This window comes from Microcaecilia unicolor, chromosome 4 (assembly GCF_901765095.1).
Source record: "Microcaecilia unicolor chromosome 4, aMicUni1.1, whole genome shotgun sequence".
Classification (NCBI taxonomy): domain Eukaryota; kingdom Metazoa; phylum Chordata; class Amphibia; order Gymnophiona; family Siphonopidae; genus Microcaecilia; species Microcaecilia unicolor.
Window position 1 is genome coordinate 125,215,352 of NC_044034.1, and position 18,167 is coordinate 125,233,518.

At 41.1% G+C, this 18,167-nt stretch overlaps 1 protein-coding gene across 1 annotated transcript in view; it reads right to left on the minus strand.

Annotated features, from left to right (window-relative positions):
- KLHL1 (kelch like family member 1) overlaps positions 1-18,167 on the minus strand; it is a 683,807-nt gene that overhangs the window by 177,243 nt on the left and 488,397 nt on the right. Inside the window, exon 8 of the mRNA XM_030202420.1 lies at positions 3,130-3,292. Coding sequence (XP_030058280.1) covers positions 3,130-3,292 — 163 coding nt within the window. The remainder of the gene's footprint in view (positions 1-3,129; positions 3,293-18,167) is intronic.

The following is an 18,167-nucleotide window of genomic DNA, read 5'->3' on the forward strand; positions in this document are numbered from 1 at the left end:
AAAACAGAGATTGCGGGTCGGACCTCGGCGCCAGCAAAAGTAAGCAGCGGGGGAGGGTTGACGGCGGGGAGGGGGGCCAGGGCGAAATCTGCGGGGGCCCAGGCCCCTGTGGCCCCACGCAGATACGCCCCTGGTGTGTGGGGGGGGGGGATCTTGGGGGAGGGGCATTGGGAGTATGATCTGCCAAATACTGAAGCTAATATTTATCCTGATACCCAGTTAGCCAACCAGGTAAAGTTAGGATAGTCTTTTTCCTGTCATAACGTTAGCCAATTAGCTAACCAGATAGTTGGCTGAATATTGCCACTGCCCTGTTAACTATTGGCTTTGCTCCAACTCTGCCCCTGGACCTTTCAGGTATTAACTGAATACTGTCAAGGAAGTCACAGACATTATTCAGTGCCACTAGCTACTTAAGTGCAGCTGAATATTGGTTGAAGGCCAACTCAACAAGGTTTAACAGGGATGGAGCCTCTTCTGCCTGGTTAAACCCTTTTGAATATCGGGCTCCAGGTTGTTTGCAGAACTCAAGTTGTGCACATTTTCTTATTAGATGGCGTGGAGGGGCATAATCAAACAGGGTGCCCAAGTTTTCCTGTTTTCACTTGGAGCATAGAGAAGTGAACCTGTGACTGTCCCAAGTATTAAGTATCCCCGCCACCAAGACCCTGAAGCAGCAGCGTGAAACGCTGGCCACCGTCAGCTTGGGGTGAGGGGATGAAGAGCGTATGGCACAGCACATGAATTCTTGGTGCCGATAACAGAAAGTACCAACATTCAAAGATGTGTCAGTATGCTAGGACTGATTTGGTTTGATGTATATCCTTGCAGCCCTATTTGTGCTCAGTTAAAGCAGTAAATGAACACTAGTGAGTGTCGAGAACATAGAAAATAAAAAATAATTAAAAATCAAATAATAATAAGAAAAAGTTCTATTATAATTGGAAGGGGTTTTTTGGCCAATGATGAAGAGAAGATCAGTGTGATCTGTTTAGCTCTGGTAATTGTTATTAATGTGGAGCTCTTTGAGGCCTTTTTCCTTCCCAGTTTTGAGCTATAGGTTTTGTATAGGGTGGGTTTGGCATTGTTATGCATCTAACCTACCAAGTGCAATTTTCAGTTTGTGGAAATTTTTGATATTCATGTTATAAAATAGTCACATAGAAGTCCATGAAGAGCAGGGGTTGGCATAATGGTTATAGTAGTGGGTTGTGAACCAGGGGATCCAGGTTCAAATCCTACTTCAGCTCTTTGTGATTTTGTTTTTGTGAGCCCTCCAGGGACAGAAAAATACCTACAGTACCTGAATGTACACTGCTTCAATAGCCTTTAGGCTTGCAGGGTTCTTATATATTCAGGTACAGTAGATATTTTTCTGTCCATGGAGGACTCACAGTCTGCCTCCTCTGGTTCTCAGTCCACTGTACCAACCATTAGTCTACTCCTCAACTCCGCATGGACGTCAATTAAGAAGTTAATTTTAAAAGATTTTAGTAACATAAGAACAGCCATACTGGGTCAGATCAATGGTCCATCTAGCCAAGTATCTTTCTTCCAGCGCTATTCCACACTACCAATCCCAACGCAAGCAGTAGTTTCCCCATGTCCATCTCAATAACAGACTATGGACTTTTCCTCCAGGAACTTGTCCAAACCTTTTTTAAACCCATACGCTAACCACTGTTACCACATCCTCTGGCAATGAGTTCTAGACCTTAACTATTCTTTGAGTGAAAAAATATTTCCTCCTATTTGTTTTAAAAATATTTCCATGCAATTTCATTGAGTGTCCCCTTGTCTTTATATTTTTTGAATGAATGTGTCCCTTGCTAGTTTTATATTCAGGGGAGGGAGCAGGACAGCTATTACTGGACATTAAGGAGGTGTCTTGCCTTAATCCCTCTAGCGGACAGCTGTTTAATCAGAGAACCTTTCTGTAACTTGAATGTGCCAAATACCTGGTCTAAATAACAGTATCCAAAAATAGATGTCCTTACCCCTTCTGAAGTTAGAGTTGGACATCCATATTTTAGCTCTTTCCTAGTCCCACTAAAATAATTCCCAGACCTTGCCTCCTTGCCATATCATGGTTTTATAAAATTGGTATATGGATATCCATGCAATGTGGATATCTAAATGCCAGTTTTAGATGTCCAAAATATGAATAGAGCTTACAAGATGAGGGCCTACATTTTCAGTTGAACACTCAACTTAATTTAGACTCATCAATCTAGGCCAATGAAGAGTAGTCCTTAATTTGTAAATTATGCTGAGATTTATGAGCTTAGTGCTGAAAATCAGTGCTAAGTTCCAACCCCCCCAACATTCAGCAGATTGCAATCACCATTTTCAAAAGCATTGGCTCTTGACAGTTGAATTTGACCAGAAATTCAATGCTGGGCCTAATCTGGGCACTGGTATTGATATCTGGGTACCAGTGATATTCAGACCAGCGTAATGTACAGAATATCTCTACTTACTGAGTAAATCCTGATGGTCCCTAGACTGCCCCTGCACCACAATGGCACTGTGGAGGTAAGTGCAGTTGAAAATTCAGGAATGGCCTACTTATGAATATTTAACTGGGCAGGAACTCCTGGTTGGTTATATTGTTCTGAATATCGAAGCTCTTAACTTCTTTCCTTGTCCTAAATCTGTCGCTGTTGCCATCTAGTTTTTATGCTCCAAATATTAGGAGCTTAGTGGAATTTTGTGTATAAATTTAGGCCCTCAGCCCTGGTAATTTTCAAAGAGGGCAATTTAAGAGCTTTTGTCCTTTGAATATGAGGCCCGTAGTTTCATCTTCCATTTATATTCAATTAAGCCTGAATCCAGGGACTTGCAGAAGAGTTAGTTATGTGGGAATTGAGGGGTAGGTGAGGAATGTTTGAAGTCAGAGAAATTTCCTTGGATCCTACTATTAATGAGGGATTGATAAGACCAGATAGCAAGGAGGCATGGTAAAATTTGCAGTATTTAATTTTAGAGGTCTTTAATATTTTGTTTGTCTTAAAGCCTAAGAAAAGGTTTGGTAGCTTGACTCTACAGCATCTACTGTATATATAAATATGTATGTAGGACAAAAGCTATTGCAGATAGTTTTGACAATTGCAGGTATACCCTACTCACTTGCCATTTAATGCTGCTACTCCAACAGTGCTTCTGGCGGTAGACATACTCGCAACATATGTCCATTGCTGACTTTGAGGATCCCATCTCTCTACTGTATTTAGATAGCTCCAGCCATCATGACCACCCACAGCATATATAGGTCCTTCAAGTACTGTAACTCCTATAAAGGAGAGGAAACATAGCTAAATTATTCTGTTAACTTCAGTAGATGAAGAAACATGGTGTAAAAATATAACCATCTGCCAATTAGGGCCTTTGAACCCAAAGACACTAGGATATTCACATGTTCTGTCTGTTTTTTGTCCAATAACCACACTTCCTGCTAGTATAGAGAATTACCTCATTCAACCTCTTCTCCAAGTGCTTCCATTGTACAGCATTTATTATGTGGCAAGACATACTCCTGAGGCTACGAAACTCAAACAGTACTGGTGGTGGTAGGAAACTTTCTTATGTGAAGGGCAATTCTGTAAACTAGGCATCCACATATATGTGCATGCTACTTACATAAATGTTGAGAATACTGCTGTTACGTTTACACACATGTGTATATACTTACATGCATAAATGCCAGTATGGCACCAAAGTACTATTCCGCAAATAGCCACATAGATAGCAATGTTATAAGTGGGTGCCTTCTTTTAGGTGCCCTGGTGCAGTGTGGTGAAAGGCAATTCTGTAATGGCATTTGGGCATCAAGATGTCATTAAACAATAGTAGCATAACCCAGTATTGGCGCGGCTTACATTTAGGTGCATGTAGGGTTACCATATGGCTCCAGAAAAAGGAGGACAGATTGAGTCAGTCTGAGTTTTACTTCCATCGCTTTCAATGGAAGCAAAACCCGGACTGGATCAATCTGTCCTCCTTTTTCTGGAGCCATATGGTAACCCTAGGTGCATGCAATTACACCAGCTATAGACCTGGCATAACTGTATGTGCCTAAATAAAGCAAGGGAATGCATAATTACCCATGCTTTGCCCATGTGTACACCCCCCTTGCAGTTCTGTGTTATAGCACTCATGCATGCCCTTATAGAACAGCACTCTAAGGGAGTCTTTTACTAAGCTGCAGTAGCTTTTTAGCTCATGGTAGAAATCAGCTGGCGGTAAACATCAAGACACCCATAGGAATATAATGGGAATCTCGACATTTACCGCTAACTGATTTCTACCGCGAGTTAAAAATGCTACTGTGGCTTAGTAAAAGACCCTCTAAATTAGTGTATTGGTGTGCATGAATTTTCATAGCATCAGAGATATCAGAGACATTATTTGCATCTGAAAACGGGATCTAAGTGATCTTATAGTTCCACTTCATTATTGTTTCTATTAACATAAGTATATTATACAATAATGCATTGACATAGGGAGGCTGATACTCAAAGCAATTTTAGGTGGGCAAGAACCTTTCCTGCCCTCTTAAATAGCTTCCCACCGCCTAACGGGGTATAATTTAGCTAGTGACAATCAGCATTTAAAAAACAGCTGACCGCTGCTGGCTGAATATTGGGGGTGGGGGATGGGGGGAAGTGTTCTACATTGCTCCAGTCAAATTTGTGCAGTATGGGGTAAATATTCAGCTGGCGGTGGTGAGTGTTTTCTGAACACCCCCAGCATTATTCCCAGATATTCAATGCTAAGCCATGTCCAGGATTTGGCATTGAATATCCAGTTTATGTGGTGATGGCTATCACACAGCTGGTTATTCGGATCTTAACCAGCAATGGGTTGTGGCATAAAGATTGGACTGTGTTTTATGTGGCCCCTTTTATGCAGTTACCCTGGCTGGTTAAATGCTGAATGTCAGCGAAGTGCTGACTCCACGCCAGGAACACTCCTCAAATAGATGATTTTCATTGAGGCCCTAACCACTAATTTTCAAAAGTGATAACTGGTTAGGTGCCCAGAAAATGAGCGGATAGCCCTGAACAAGCGATTTAATCAGTCAGTAGCCATTTCTGGATGATTAAATCATTTTGCATACTGACAGCACAAGTAATCTAGGAAAGTTCTTAAACCAAAAATGGAATAAAAGAAATTGAGCCCAACATTCAAGTTGTATAATGTTACCAACTGGATATTTTATGTTCCTCAATGTATTTCTGAAATTTCTGAATTGAGATCCAAATTTTTATGTATCCCTCAAGATGTCCACTTTCCTCTGCAGTGGATAGTTCATGTTTGTCAGTTAAACATACCAAATTCCACCAAAACAACATTGTAAATATGGTGTTATTTTTCCAGCATGTTATAATAGATAATGCACAGAATTCTACCACAGAGGAGCAAAGCAGGAGAAGGTTTACTGTTATTTACTATCTGTAGAGCACGCTAGTAGTGAATCTTGGAATAACCTTGAAAGCCCTGGTTGTTTTATATATATAGTGCCCGAAAAAAAAAAAACGGGACTCCAAACATTTTTCCAAATAACTCAAAATGTCCTACTGTAGCAGAAACATTTGCCTGAAACTTGAGACATTTCTGAGTACTTTATTTTTGAACAGGATAGAGCTCCAATGCATTGAACTCACAAAACAGTTGAGCTCTTAATTAATGAAATCCCAGAATTTATTGAGCCATCAGCTCAGTGGCGTCAAAGACTTCATGAATATGTCAAGGTTAAAGGAGGACATTTTGGACACAATTTATGAATTAGCTAAGAAAAAAAAACATCATACTAATGTATTTTATATAACATAAGAACATAAGAATAGCCATACTGGGTCAGACCAATGGTCCAACTAGCCCAGTATCCTGTTTCCAACAGTGGCCAATCCAGGTCACAAGTACCGAGCAGAAACCCAAACATTAGCAACATTCCAAGCTACAAATCCCAGGGTAAGCAGTGACTTCTCCATGTCTATTTCAATAGCAAACTATGGACTTTTCCTCCAGAAACTTGTCCAAACCATTTAAAACCTAGATACACTAACCACTGTTACCACACCCTCCAGGATTGAGCTCCAGAGCTATTCATTGGGTGAAAAATATTTTGTCCTATTTGTTTTTAAAGTATTTCCATATAACTTTATTGAGTGCCCTCTAGTCTTTCTGCTTTTTTAAAAAAGTAAAAAATCAATTCATTTTAACCCGTTCTATACCACTCAGGATTTTGTAGCCTTCAATTATATCTCCCCTCAGCTATCTCTTTTCCAAGCTGAGGAGCTCTAACCTCTTTAGCCTTTCTTCATATGAGAGGAGGTCATACTAAGGGCCATGTTTACTAAGTCGTGCTATAGATGCGCTAACTTTTTAGCACATGCTAATTTTTAGCGCATGCTAAAATGTTTGTACGTCTACAGTGCAGATTAGTAAACAGGGCCCTAAATATTTAAACAATTGCAAAGCATTTTGAAACTATGTAAGAGGCCCAACTTGTTTCCAGACACCGTGCACATGTAATTTTTATCTAAGATATATAGGGCACTTCTTCTGGAGTTTCCTGAATCCTAATATTAAAAATTTTAAAGTTAGTCCTATACATCTGCAGTATATCATAGTGTAACTGGGCCAAAATCTCCCCTTTCTATGGTACCAATATTTCACTATCAGTTAGCAAAGTGTACTGCATGCTGATGGTGCATGATTATGTTTCCATGGTTATGGTTATTTCCCCTTTGCTCTGTGTGATAAATTACACATAGTAAATTAGTTTTTTGCAGATAAGGAAGGAAGGTGGATATGGACTGTAAATTAATTAACAAATATTAAATAAGTGATTGATTACAGAAACCATATTTAAAGAAATAATTGCATGAAATTAAGTTGTCTTAATTAAAATAACAAAACAATTAAAGTGACAAACAAGGAAAATGATTTATGCTTCAAGTAAACCAACAGAAGCATTAACTTTATACAAACTTTGGGCCCTGTTTACTAAGTTACGCTGTAGGAGTGCTACTCTTTTTAGCACACGCTAATGCTAGAGACACCCATAGAAATATATGGGTGTCTCTAGTGTTAGCGTGCGGCAGTGGCATTCCTAGGGTGGCTGACACCCGGGGCGGATCGCCGATGTGCCCCCCCCCGGGGTGCAGCGCGACACCTCTCCCCGGCGAAAGGACACCCCCCTGGGTGCAGCGCGACCCCCCACCCCAGTGAAAGGACACCTCCCCCCGGCAAAAGGACACCCCCCCCCGGGTGCATTTTTACCTGCTGGGGGGGGGGGGGGTGCTGCTCGCCTGTCGGCTTCGCTCGTTCCCTGCTCCCTCTGCCCCGGAACAGGAAGTAACCTGTTCCGGGGCAGAGGGAGCAGGGAATGAGCATTGTTGACAGATGCGCGGCACCCCCCCAGCGGCGTGCACCCGGGGCAGACCGCACCCACCACCCCCCCTTGGTAAGCCACTGGTGTGCGGTAAAAACACTAGTGCACCTTAGTAAACAAGGCCCTTTATTTCTTTCAATTCAGGAAAGATTTGAAACCACAGTTTTGCAGGTACTGTATGTTTTTATTTATAGTTAACAACTTTTTTTTTTTTACAGCTTGCTGATAAATATTATTTATAAGGGGATGCTTGGCTGAGTTTATTTCTCTTCCTTTAATAGGAACATCACATGTATTACATGTAACTCCCAAGAAGGAACATTGACTTCTCAGAAAGGGCACCGCATTGTTTTGCCGGAGAAGCTTGTGCGTTTCAATGAGTTGGAAGGCTATGCTCTAGTGCCACCCATATCAGACAGCCCTCTGAAGAGAAACCAAACTGAGAAGCTCATTTTCAAAACACATAGACTATTTGCTTTGAAAATGAGAACACGAGGAGCTCATTTTCGAAAGGGAAAAACATCCAAAAAGTGTCAAAGCAACATTTGGATGTATTTCTTCTCAAAATGTCAAAATCTGTATTTTCAGAACCTATTTTGCAGATGTTTAACTATGCAAATTGTCTGCAGAGCATCCAAATCACAAGGTGGTGTGTCTGGAGCAGGATTAATGTGGGTTTAGGGCATTCCTAACTCTTGGGCATTTTATAGCCATAATGGAACAAACAAAAACGTCTAGGGCTAAAACATCAACATTATGATCTAGACAAAAAGGTGCCATAAATGACCAATTGACTGAAAGCATCAGCTCATATTGTACTCACTCAAGCGCATGCCTTTGGGCTGTTTTGTTTGCACTAGATATCTCTTTAAGCTGATACCTTCAGGCAGTTTTGTTCACACAGCACATATCTTTGAATACTAACAAGACCCCTGACGCAGGAATTTAGTGATGCCGAAACACGGACCATGTCGGGTCCTCCTGTATCAGCAGTAATAAAGAATTTTTTAGCACTATCTCCAGCGTTGGACTCGTCCTTTGGTCAGCCTCTATTTTTGCTTGCTTGGATGATTTCTTCCTGTTTTGATGTTCCTTTTTACAAAATTGCATATGTATGTAGAAACTGTACATTTATAAATTTACCTTGACTAAGAAGAGGAGATCCTGAGGATGGAATTGGGGATGGGTTAGCATTTACATGCTAACTTTTGAATATGCAACATCAGCAAAATTGCAAGTCCAAAACAAAGCAACTCTCCACAGCATCACATATCTTTACATAAAGAAAAAGCTTCATTTGAGTATACAACCCAATAATTGGTTAACACTAATCTTCTTCCTCTATATAAAGATGAATAATTCTGTGGTGGGTTTGCTCACCTTGGACTATGGTTTTATAGGTTATAATTGTCACTCATAATTGCCTAAAAATTCATATTTTAAATATATTATTAGAAGATCATTATTTTTTGAAAACTGTTTAATGTAATTTCAGCTAAATGATTCATTTTCTGTCTCTTTTTAATGGTTACAAGACTGTTTTTCCTCCTAAAGCAGCCATATTGGCAAACAATGTAACCATATAAAGGGAGTAAGAGTGAAGATAGCCTTTTTGAAAAGAGAAGTTGTATGTTTTGTTTTAAAATTGTTACATGAGATGTGCTTCTATTGAATTGTATTTGCAATATCCTATTGAAAAATAAGATTTCTAGTTACTGTATTTCATATAGAAACTAAGGAAGTATTTTTGTACGATATGGGTAATGATTTTTGTATTTTATCATGGTTTGGTGTGTAATGATCATGGTGATCATTTTAGAAGTGCTATTTGCATTTTAGACGTGCATAACCTCTTAGCAGCATATGACTTAATCGATCACAAGCTGTAGTTATGCACATTCCATTCTATTTGCATCACTGGCACCATACGGCGGTGGTTTGAATCTATTTTGGCAGGTTGATCCTTCACTGTTACACATCTATCTACTCCTCCCTTCACAAGCATGGCATTTCTCAGGGTTCATTTTAGCACCTCTTTTGTTTAACATCTTCATATGTCATCTTACCCTTATTACTCAAGACTATGGTATCAAGGCCTTTTATTACACATTGGGATAGACACAAAGGAATCCTGTACAGCAGGCATGGAACCAAACCAGCTTAGCGGTGATTAGATGGCAACACCAATAATTGGGAAGCAAAGCCAGTGCTGGGCAGACTTCTACGGTCTGTGGTCTGATCATGGCTGGACAGATTCAGCTTCAGTAGCTGGAGGACAAGGCCAGTACCAGGCAGACTCCTATGGTCTATGCCCTGACCATGGCTCGACAGAAAGGCCAGTGCTGGGCAGGCTTCTACAGTCTGTGCCCTGATCTAGGTTGGACAGATTTGGATGGGCTGGAGTGACGCTTCGATGACAAATTCAGAAGTTGGAGAACAAAGCCAGTGCTGGACTTACTTTTATGGACTGAGCCCTGAAAATGGCAAGGACAAATCAAGATCAAGTGTACATATGCAGTACTACACCATACCTTTTACTATGAGTTTATCTTGTTGGGCAGACTGGATGGACCGTACAGATCTTTATCTTCCATCATCTACAATGTCACTAATGTTACTATTATGCTGATGATGTCCTTCTGTATGCTTCTTATGATCTGTCCTATATTGATCTTACATATCTTCAAAATTGTCTGCGTGTATTTTTACATTGGCTGAGCATAAGCCTACTTGTCATGTGGATTACTGACTGAACTGTTTCCCCTGACAATGCACCATTATTAGGTGGTAAACCTATCCCTCTGGTTAAACAATTCAAATATTTTGGAATACCGATTGATCATCAGCTTACTTTTGCAGGTTAAATATCATCTGTGGTTAAGAAAAGTTTCTGGACTGTTCATTGATTTAGATTTGTTCATTCTTGTTTGGACAAAGATTCTCAGTTAACCTTAATACATGCCTTGATAACTTCTCGGATTTGTGTAATGTGGTTTATAATGGTCTCCCCAAATACTTAACCAATCACTTACATGCAATACAAAACACAGCTATAAGAGTCTTATGCTGTGCCAATAAATATAATAGGTTAATCACTTTTTGTACAGCATCACTGACTTCTGGTTGATTTTAGATTCCAATGTAAACTTTGTATTCTAACTCAGAAGGCACTCTATACAGATACCTAGTTTATCTTTCCTCTATGATGATCATGCACACTTCTGTTAGAACATTACATAAATTGCATGATGGACGTCTTTACATTTCTCCACTCAAACTCACCCATCTTGAATCTACTAGGTTTAGAGCCTTTTTTTCTGTGCTGCACCTCTAATTTAGAATTCTCTTTCATTATCCCTTCAAACTGAACCTTCCTTTTGCATATTTAAATTCGGGTTAAAAACCAATTTCAACAGACTTATCCTTTTATTGCCACACCTGACTAATTATAATCTTCCTTCAACTCACAGCAGATGGGAGAGTACGAATACCAGCAAAACAGTATTTACTTATCTCATTAATATGTATTCTTTTTTACTATTTTATAATTCATTTCCTGACCTTATACATGATGGAGTTAATTTTCTTTTAAATGTTCTAAATTTAAATTTTGTAATCTACTTTGGTATCCAGTGAGGAAAAATAGAATATTAAATCCCCAAAACTATGAGCACCAATATTCAAAAGGATAAGGCCGCTAAAAAGGCATTTAGGTGGCTATCTGGTGCTATCTCCTATAGTCTGAAAATTGGGCAATATATTGGGCTCATTTTTGAAAGAGAAGGACATCCATCTTTTGACATAAATCGGAAGATGGACATCCTTCTCCCAGGGACGTCCAAATCGGTATAATCGAAACCTGATTTTGGACATCTCCAACTGCAGTCCGTTGCAAGGATGGCCAAAGTTCAAGGGGGCGTGTCAGAGGCATAGAGAAGGTGGGATTTAACACTTAGACGTCCTTGACCCATAATCGAAAAAAAACAAGGACGTCCCTGACGAACACTTGGATGTTTTCACCTGGACGTGTTTTTATTATGACTAAGGCACAAAAAGGTGCCCAAAATGACCAGATAACCACCGGAGGGAATAGGGGATGACCTCCCGTTACTCCCCCAGTGGTCACTAACCCTCTCCCACCCTCAAAAACATCTTTAAAAATATGTCGTGCCAGCCTGTATGATAGCCTCAGATGTCATACTTAGGTCCATGACAACACATGCAGGTCCCTGGAGCAGTTTTAGTGGGTGCAGTGCACTTCAGACAAGCGGACCCAGCCCTATCCCCCTACCTGTTACGTTTATAGAGGAAACAGCGACCCTCCAAAACCCACCAGAAACCCACTGTACCCACATCTAGGTGCCCCCTTCATCCGTAAGGGCTATGGTAGTGATGTACAATTGGGGGTAGTGGGTTTTGGGGGGCTCAGCACACAAGGTAGGGGAGATAAGTACCTGGGATCATTTTATGAAGTCCACTGCAGTGCCACCTAGGGTGCCAGGTTGGTGTCCTGGCATGTCAGAGGGACCAGTGAACTACAAATGCTGGCTCCTCCCACGACCAAATGGCTTGCGTTTGGCCATTTTTGACATGGACGTCTTTGGTTTCAAAAATCACAGAAAGTCAGAAACGCCCATGTCTATGGACGTCCAAATCTAGGGGCGGTCAAATTTAAGGCTTTGGACATCTCTGACGGTATTTTTTAAACAAAAGATGGACGTCCATCTTTTTTTGAAAATACGGGTTTCCCCGCCCTTGGATTTCACCGTTTTGCAAGGACGTCCAAATCACAACTTGGACATCCCTTTCGAAATTTCATACATACAAGTGTTTGTACTGGCACATATATGTTTACATGCTCTGTTGCCCTATTGATATTTTAGACATTTATGGTTATAAAATGAATGTTCCTGCCACATGTAACCGACACATAAACATCCATCTCTGAAGTATTTTAGAACAAGCTGTACATCGGCAGATCTTTTCTAAAGTACTAATGGATCTTGAGATGTCCCGATTTGTACATCTCAATTCCGATTTGTACATCTTTTCTAAAATAGATTCTTTTCCCTTTAGAATATTAATTATATTTGATAATCTAAGCAAGGCTAGTAGAAATTACTTTGGCTTGATCATAAGTTGGCAATTTTCCTGGTGCAAAATATGAACAGCTCATTAGACTTAAATTTACAGCATACACCAGAATGTTGGGGTTTCACATCTGCAGCTCACATAGTGTTGAAGAAACAAACTACTGGATTTAAAAGTACAATCACTATATTCCCATTGAAGCAGTCATGTGTGTTGTCATGATGTTCTTTTTATATTAGATTAGAAGTAAACATAGCAATCAGATTAGATCAGTGTTTCACAATCCACTGCTTGATCACAACTAACTAGTCTGGTTTTCAGGGTATATACAATGAATATACATGGAATATATTTGCATATAATGGAAAGAGTATATGTAGTTCATCCCCATGCAGATTCATTGTAGTTATCTTAAAAACCCAACTGGATGGGTGTGTCCTGAGTACTGTGTTAAGACCCCTGACTTAGACCTGAATAGTTAATTAAATCATGCTACTTTGCATAGCAGCCATTTAAGTTAATTGAGCCTAGTGGTAATTAAAGACTCCAGGTGGGACAAGATCATTTATTGAATGACAAGGTTATTTAATGATAAAAGGCTTTCATGAAACATCACTGCTGCAGTTATAAGCAATGATGTCTTAGCCTGTATTCCAGTTTACCTCAGCATATATGGTCATACCTATTTCATCATTTTCACCAAAGTTTGAAAGGTCAGGTTTGCACTCATGTTCTTTAATGGTTGGTTAACTTTTAAATCAATGTCAATGGTTCCTGGAAGTATAGCTTTGGCTGATATCACCCTTTAGCTAATTTCTGTTTTAATGCTCAGTGCTGACGTCCTTAAAAATAAAGACCTAGCAGTAACCAAAGAAACCTGATTCATATAAATGCTCCAGATACAGCGTACAAGTGTAGTATAATGAGAGACCTCATCTCAGATTTCTTGCTTCATGCAGAAATTACATGGTGAAAAACTGTTATGGCATATCAGCTAAGCATTTTAAATTGAAGCTCACCAGCTTAGGGCCGATGCAAAATTGAAAGTTATGAGCTCATGTTGTACAATCCTAACCATGTTATTTCAACAAAAAGCAGTAGATATTTCCAGTGCGTTTTATTCTAGCAAAAAAGGTGCCGGTACTCAAATGTTAGGCTACCCTTCAGGGGTGGGGTGATAACTGACGGACACAACCCATAATAGCCAGGCCCCCTGCAACCAGTCACAGAATCTATGACAAGGCAGAATTGATGTGTAGAGCCTGAGCTCTTTCATTAAAACTTGGGGGTCCATGGGTCAATTTTAACAGACAATGGAAAAGGTGCTGGTACTCAGTACCCCCAAGTACCCCCTCAAAAGAGGACCTGGATATTTCTATATCTATGCTTCAGTTCCATTAGAGTTTCATAGATCAGTTTCTCTTTGCTGATTCCCATTTGGAATATATGTTCAAAGTGGGGATTTGGGATATATGTTCAAAGAGGGAATCACCTGTTGGCAAGCAAAATAGAGTTAACCTGCCTAAGTTGGCCATATCCAGGTAAATAGATTTTTAGCCACCTCAGAACATGTATGCATTTTTAGAGTATGCTCAGTGCTGGGCTGACAGACAAGAAATAAGCGGCGTTTTTGCGGAGTAAAATCTCCATTAAGCTAGCCTCATCTATGTGACTGATATTGCAGCTAATATGAAAGCAGCATTTCAAGATGAGGTCTGGATAGGTTGAGCAGGTCACAAACTCAATCTCATACTCTCTCTTAGACTCCAGCCATCAAAAACCAAAGTAGATCCTCAGCAATATTACTTACAAAATTATTAAAAAGAAGGGTGGAACAGTGCCATAAACAGACTGTGAACACTGTCAGCATAAGTACACAAGTATTGCCATACTGAGACAAACTGAAGGTTCATCAAGTCCAGCATCCTGTTTCTAACAGTGGCCAAACCAGGTTACAAGTACCAGGCAAGATCCCAAAACAGTACAATTCATTTTATTCTGCTTCTCCTAGAAATAATCAGTGGATTTTCACTAAGTCCACTTTAATAATGACTTATGGACTTTTCCTTTAGGAAGCCATCCAAACAGTTTTTAAACCCCGCTAACTGCTTTTAGTACATTCTCTGGCAACAAATTCCAGAGTTATTCCAGAGTTTAATTATACATTGAGTGAAGCCATATTTTCTCTGATTTGTTTTAAATTTACTACTTTGTAGTTTCATCGTGTGCCCCCTATTCCTAGTATTTTGGAAAGAGTAAACAAGTGGTTCATGACTATTCGTTCCAGTCCCTCATTATTTTATAGACCTCTATCATATCTCCCCCAGCCATCTTTTCTCCAAGCTGAAGAGCCCTAGCTGCTTTAGCCTTTCCTTGTTGGGAAATCATTCCATCCCCTTCATCATTTTCGTCACCCTTCTCTGTACCGTTTCTAATTCCACTATCAGGCTTATTTTTGAAAGAGAAGGGTGCCCATCTTTTGACACAAATCGGGAGATGGGCGTTCTTCTCCCAGGGTCGCCCAAATCGGCATAATCAAAAGCCAATTTAGGGCGCCCGCAACTGCTTTCCATTGCAGGGATGACCAAAGCTCACGAGGGTGTGTTGGAAGCATAGCGAAGGTGGGACTGGGGCCTAGTGGTTAGGGTGGTGGACTTTGGTCCTGGGGAACTGAGGAACTGAGTTCGATTCCTGGCACAGGCAGCTCCTTGTGACTCTGGGCAAGTCACTTAACCCTCCATTGCCTGCTGCATTGAGCCTGCCATGAGTGGGAAAGCGCGGGGTACAAATGTAACACAAATAAATGGGCATCCTCGACCGATAATGAAAAAAGAAGGGCGTCCCTGATGAGCACTTTGGCGACTTTACTTTGTCCATTTATTTTTACGACCAAACCTCAAAAAGGTGCCCGAACTGACCAGAGGACCACCGGAGGGAATGAGGGATGACTTCCCCTTACTCCCCCAGTGGTCACCAACCCCCTCCCACCCTAAAAAAACTTTTAAAATATTTTATGCCAGCCTCAAATGTCATACCCAGCTCCATCACAGCAGTATGCAGGTCCCTGGAGCAGTTTTAGTGGGTGCAGTGCACTTCAGGCAGGTGGACCCAGGCCCATCTCCCCCACCTGTTACACCTGTGGTGGTAAATGTGAGCCCTTCAAAACCCACCAGAAACCCACTGTACCCACATGTAGGTGCTCCCCTTCACCCCATTAGGGCTATGGTAGTGGTGTGCAGTTGTGGGGAGTGGGATTTTGGGGATTTTGGGGGGGACTCAGCACACAAGGTAAGGGAGCTATGCACCTTGGAGTAATTTGTGAAGTCCATTGCAGTGCCCCCTAGGGTGCCCGGTTGGTGTCCTGGCATGTCAGGGGGACCAGTGCACTACAAATGGTGGCTCCTCTCACGACTAAATGGACTTGGGGAAAATCCACTATTTCTGGGATAAGCAGTATAAAATGTTTTGTACATTTTTGGGATCTTGCCGGGTATTTGTGACCTGGATTGGCCACTGTTGGAAACAGGATGCTGGGCTCGATGGACCTTTGGTCTTCCCCAGTATGGCAATACTTATGTACTTATGTAATATACAGAAGGCAAGAAAGAGGGGGCATATCCTGGAAGAGAAGCGAGAATGAAGGGGATTACAATGAAGTTAAGAGGAAATAGACTTAGGAAGAATCTTAGAAAATACTCTTTCACCGAAAGGGTGGTGGTTGCGTGGAATGGCCTCCCAGTGGAGGTTGTGGAGATGAAGACTGTGCCAGAATTTTAAAAAGCGTGGGACAGGCATGTGGGATCTCTTAAGAAAGGAAGAGTTAGTGATTACTGAGGATGGGCAGACTGGATGTGCCATTTGGTCCTTATCTGCTGCCGTGTTCTATGTTTCTATCCTAATGTTTTTCTGGCTCAGCAATATTAAAGGGGCCCTTTTACCAAACTGTGATAAAAAGTGGCCCTAGCACGTTCTAATGCTTGTCATTCCCACTTGTCAAGGTCATTTTTACCACAGGGGTAAAATGGTGAACTTTTCTATTTTCAGTATTACTGGCCTTGCACTAATTTCAACATTAGTACCTGGCCATTAGTACATAAGCTCCTACCACCACCTATTTTGTGGGTGGTAAAGGCTCGTGTGCTAATGGGTTAGCATGCGGTAATGTAGCTGCGCTAACCGATTAGCGCAGAACATGTCCACTCTCCATCCCTAGACCTGCCCCAGTGCTAAAAATTAAATTTTATTCTTTAGTGTATGGGTAGCTTGCACACATCCAAAAATCACTGTGGGTCTCCTCAGCACACCCCATGGTAAGGCATTTTTTCCTGCAGTAGGCATGTGTTAGTGCTTACCGCAGCTTATTAAAAGGAGCCCATAGTGTTTATATACAGTAGCTTCCAGTGGGTAAGACATGCTGTATTATTTAATTTGGAGGAGTGGCCTAGTGGTTAGGGTAGTGGACTTTGGTCCTGAGGAACTGAGTTCAATTCCCACTTCAGGCACAGGCAGCTCCTTGTGACTCTGGGCAAGTCACTTAACCCTCCATTGCCCCAGGTACAAATAAGTACCTGTATACAATATGTAAGCTGCATTGAGCCTGCCATGAGTGGGAAAGTGCGGGGTACAAATGTAACAAAAAAAAGCAGAGGTAAAAAGTGGCCTGTGATAGTTTGGATGTGTGAAACTGGTGCAAACTGGGCCATTTTTTACCGCGGTTGGAAAAAAGGCCTTTTTTAAAATGGGGCAGTAAATGGCCGTGTGCTAAAATTAAAAGTAGCATATGGCTATTTACTGCTTGAGCTCTTACTGCTACCCATGGACTTAGCAGTAAGGGCTCTTGTACTACTCGTGAGGTAGTCATGCAGCGCACGCCAATGTGGCCATGCTGCCATTTCCCGTGAGGAATGCTCCCCCCCCCCCCATGGTAGAAAATGGAAAGAAAATGGAAAAATATTTTCTACCACAGGAAACAGCGCATTCCAACTTCAAAACTACCACTGGGTGCCAGTGCTACACCAGCGATAGTGTTGATTTGGCGCACACTACCTACGAATTAACCCTACCACTGCTTAGTAAAAGGGCCCCTTAATTTGTCTATTGTTTGAAGGGGGCACAGGTATGGGTTTGTGTGGGTGTGCTGGGGAATAGTACATGATTGTATGCTGTATGTGCATATGCATAGGTATGTAGGAATGCGAGGGCATGTGAGACTGTGTGAGGGGATGTATAGGGATAGGGATGTATGTTTGTTTGGGTGTTTGCATGGTGAGGAAGTATGTGTAAGAGCATGTGAGGGTGTGCAGAAGATAATATTATATAAGTAGGTTAGAGGGCAGTAGGGTGTGTGTGTGTATGTGCGGTGGGGGGGGGGAGGGAGGCATTAGAAGTGTATAGGGGCTAACTTTGAAGATCCTTTTTGCACTACCCTTCACAATTTGTTTTAGATGTTTTTCCCTCTCTTTATCTGCTGTGTTGCTAGAGTGTAGGATTGTGGGAAGAGAGGCATTTCAAATGGACTGGTAATCAACAGGCTTCTAACTTTCCCATAGATAGCAATGGGGAAATTTTTTAAAATGTTTTCTCTGAAAACAATGATCCAATATTTTTAGTGTTTTACAATTTTTTTGTCACATTTTGCTCTTGCATGCCAAATCTGAAGTCCTGTTTCTTCTTTGGA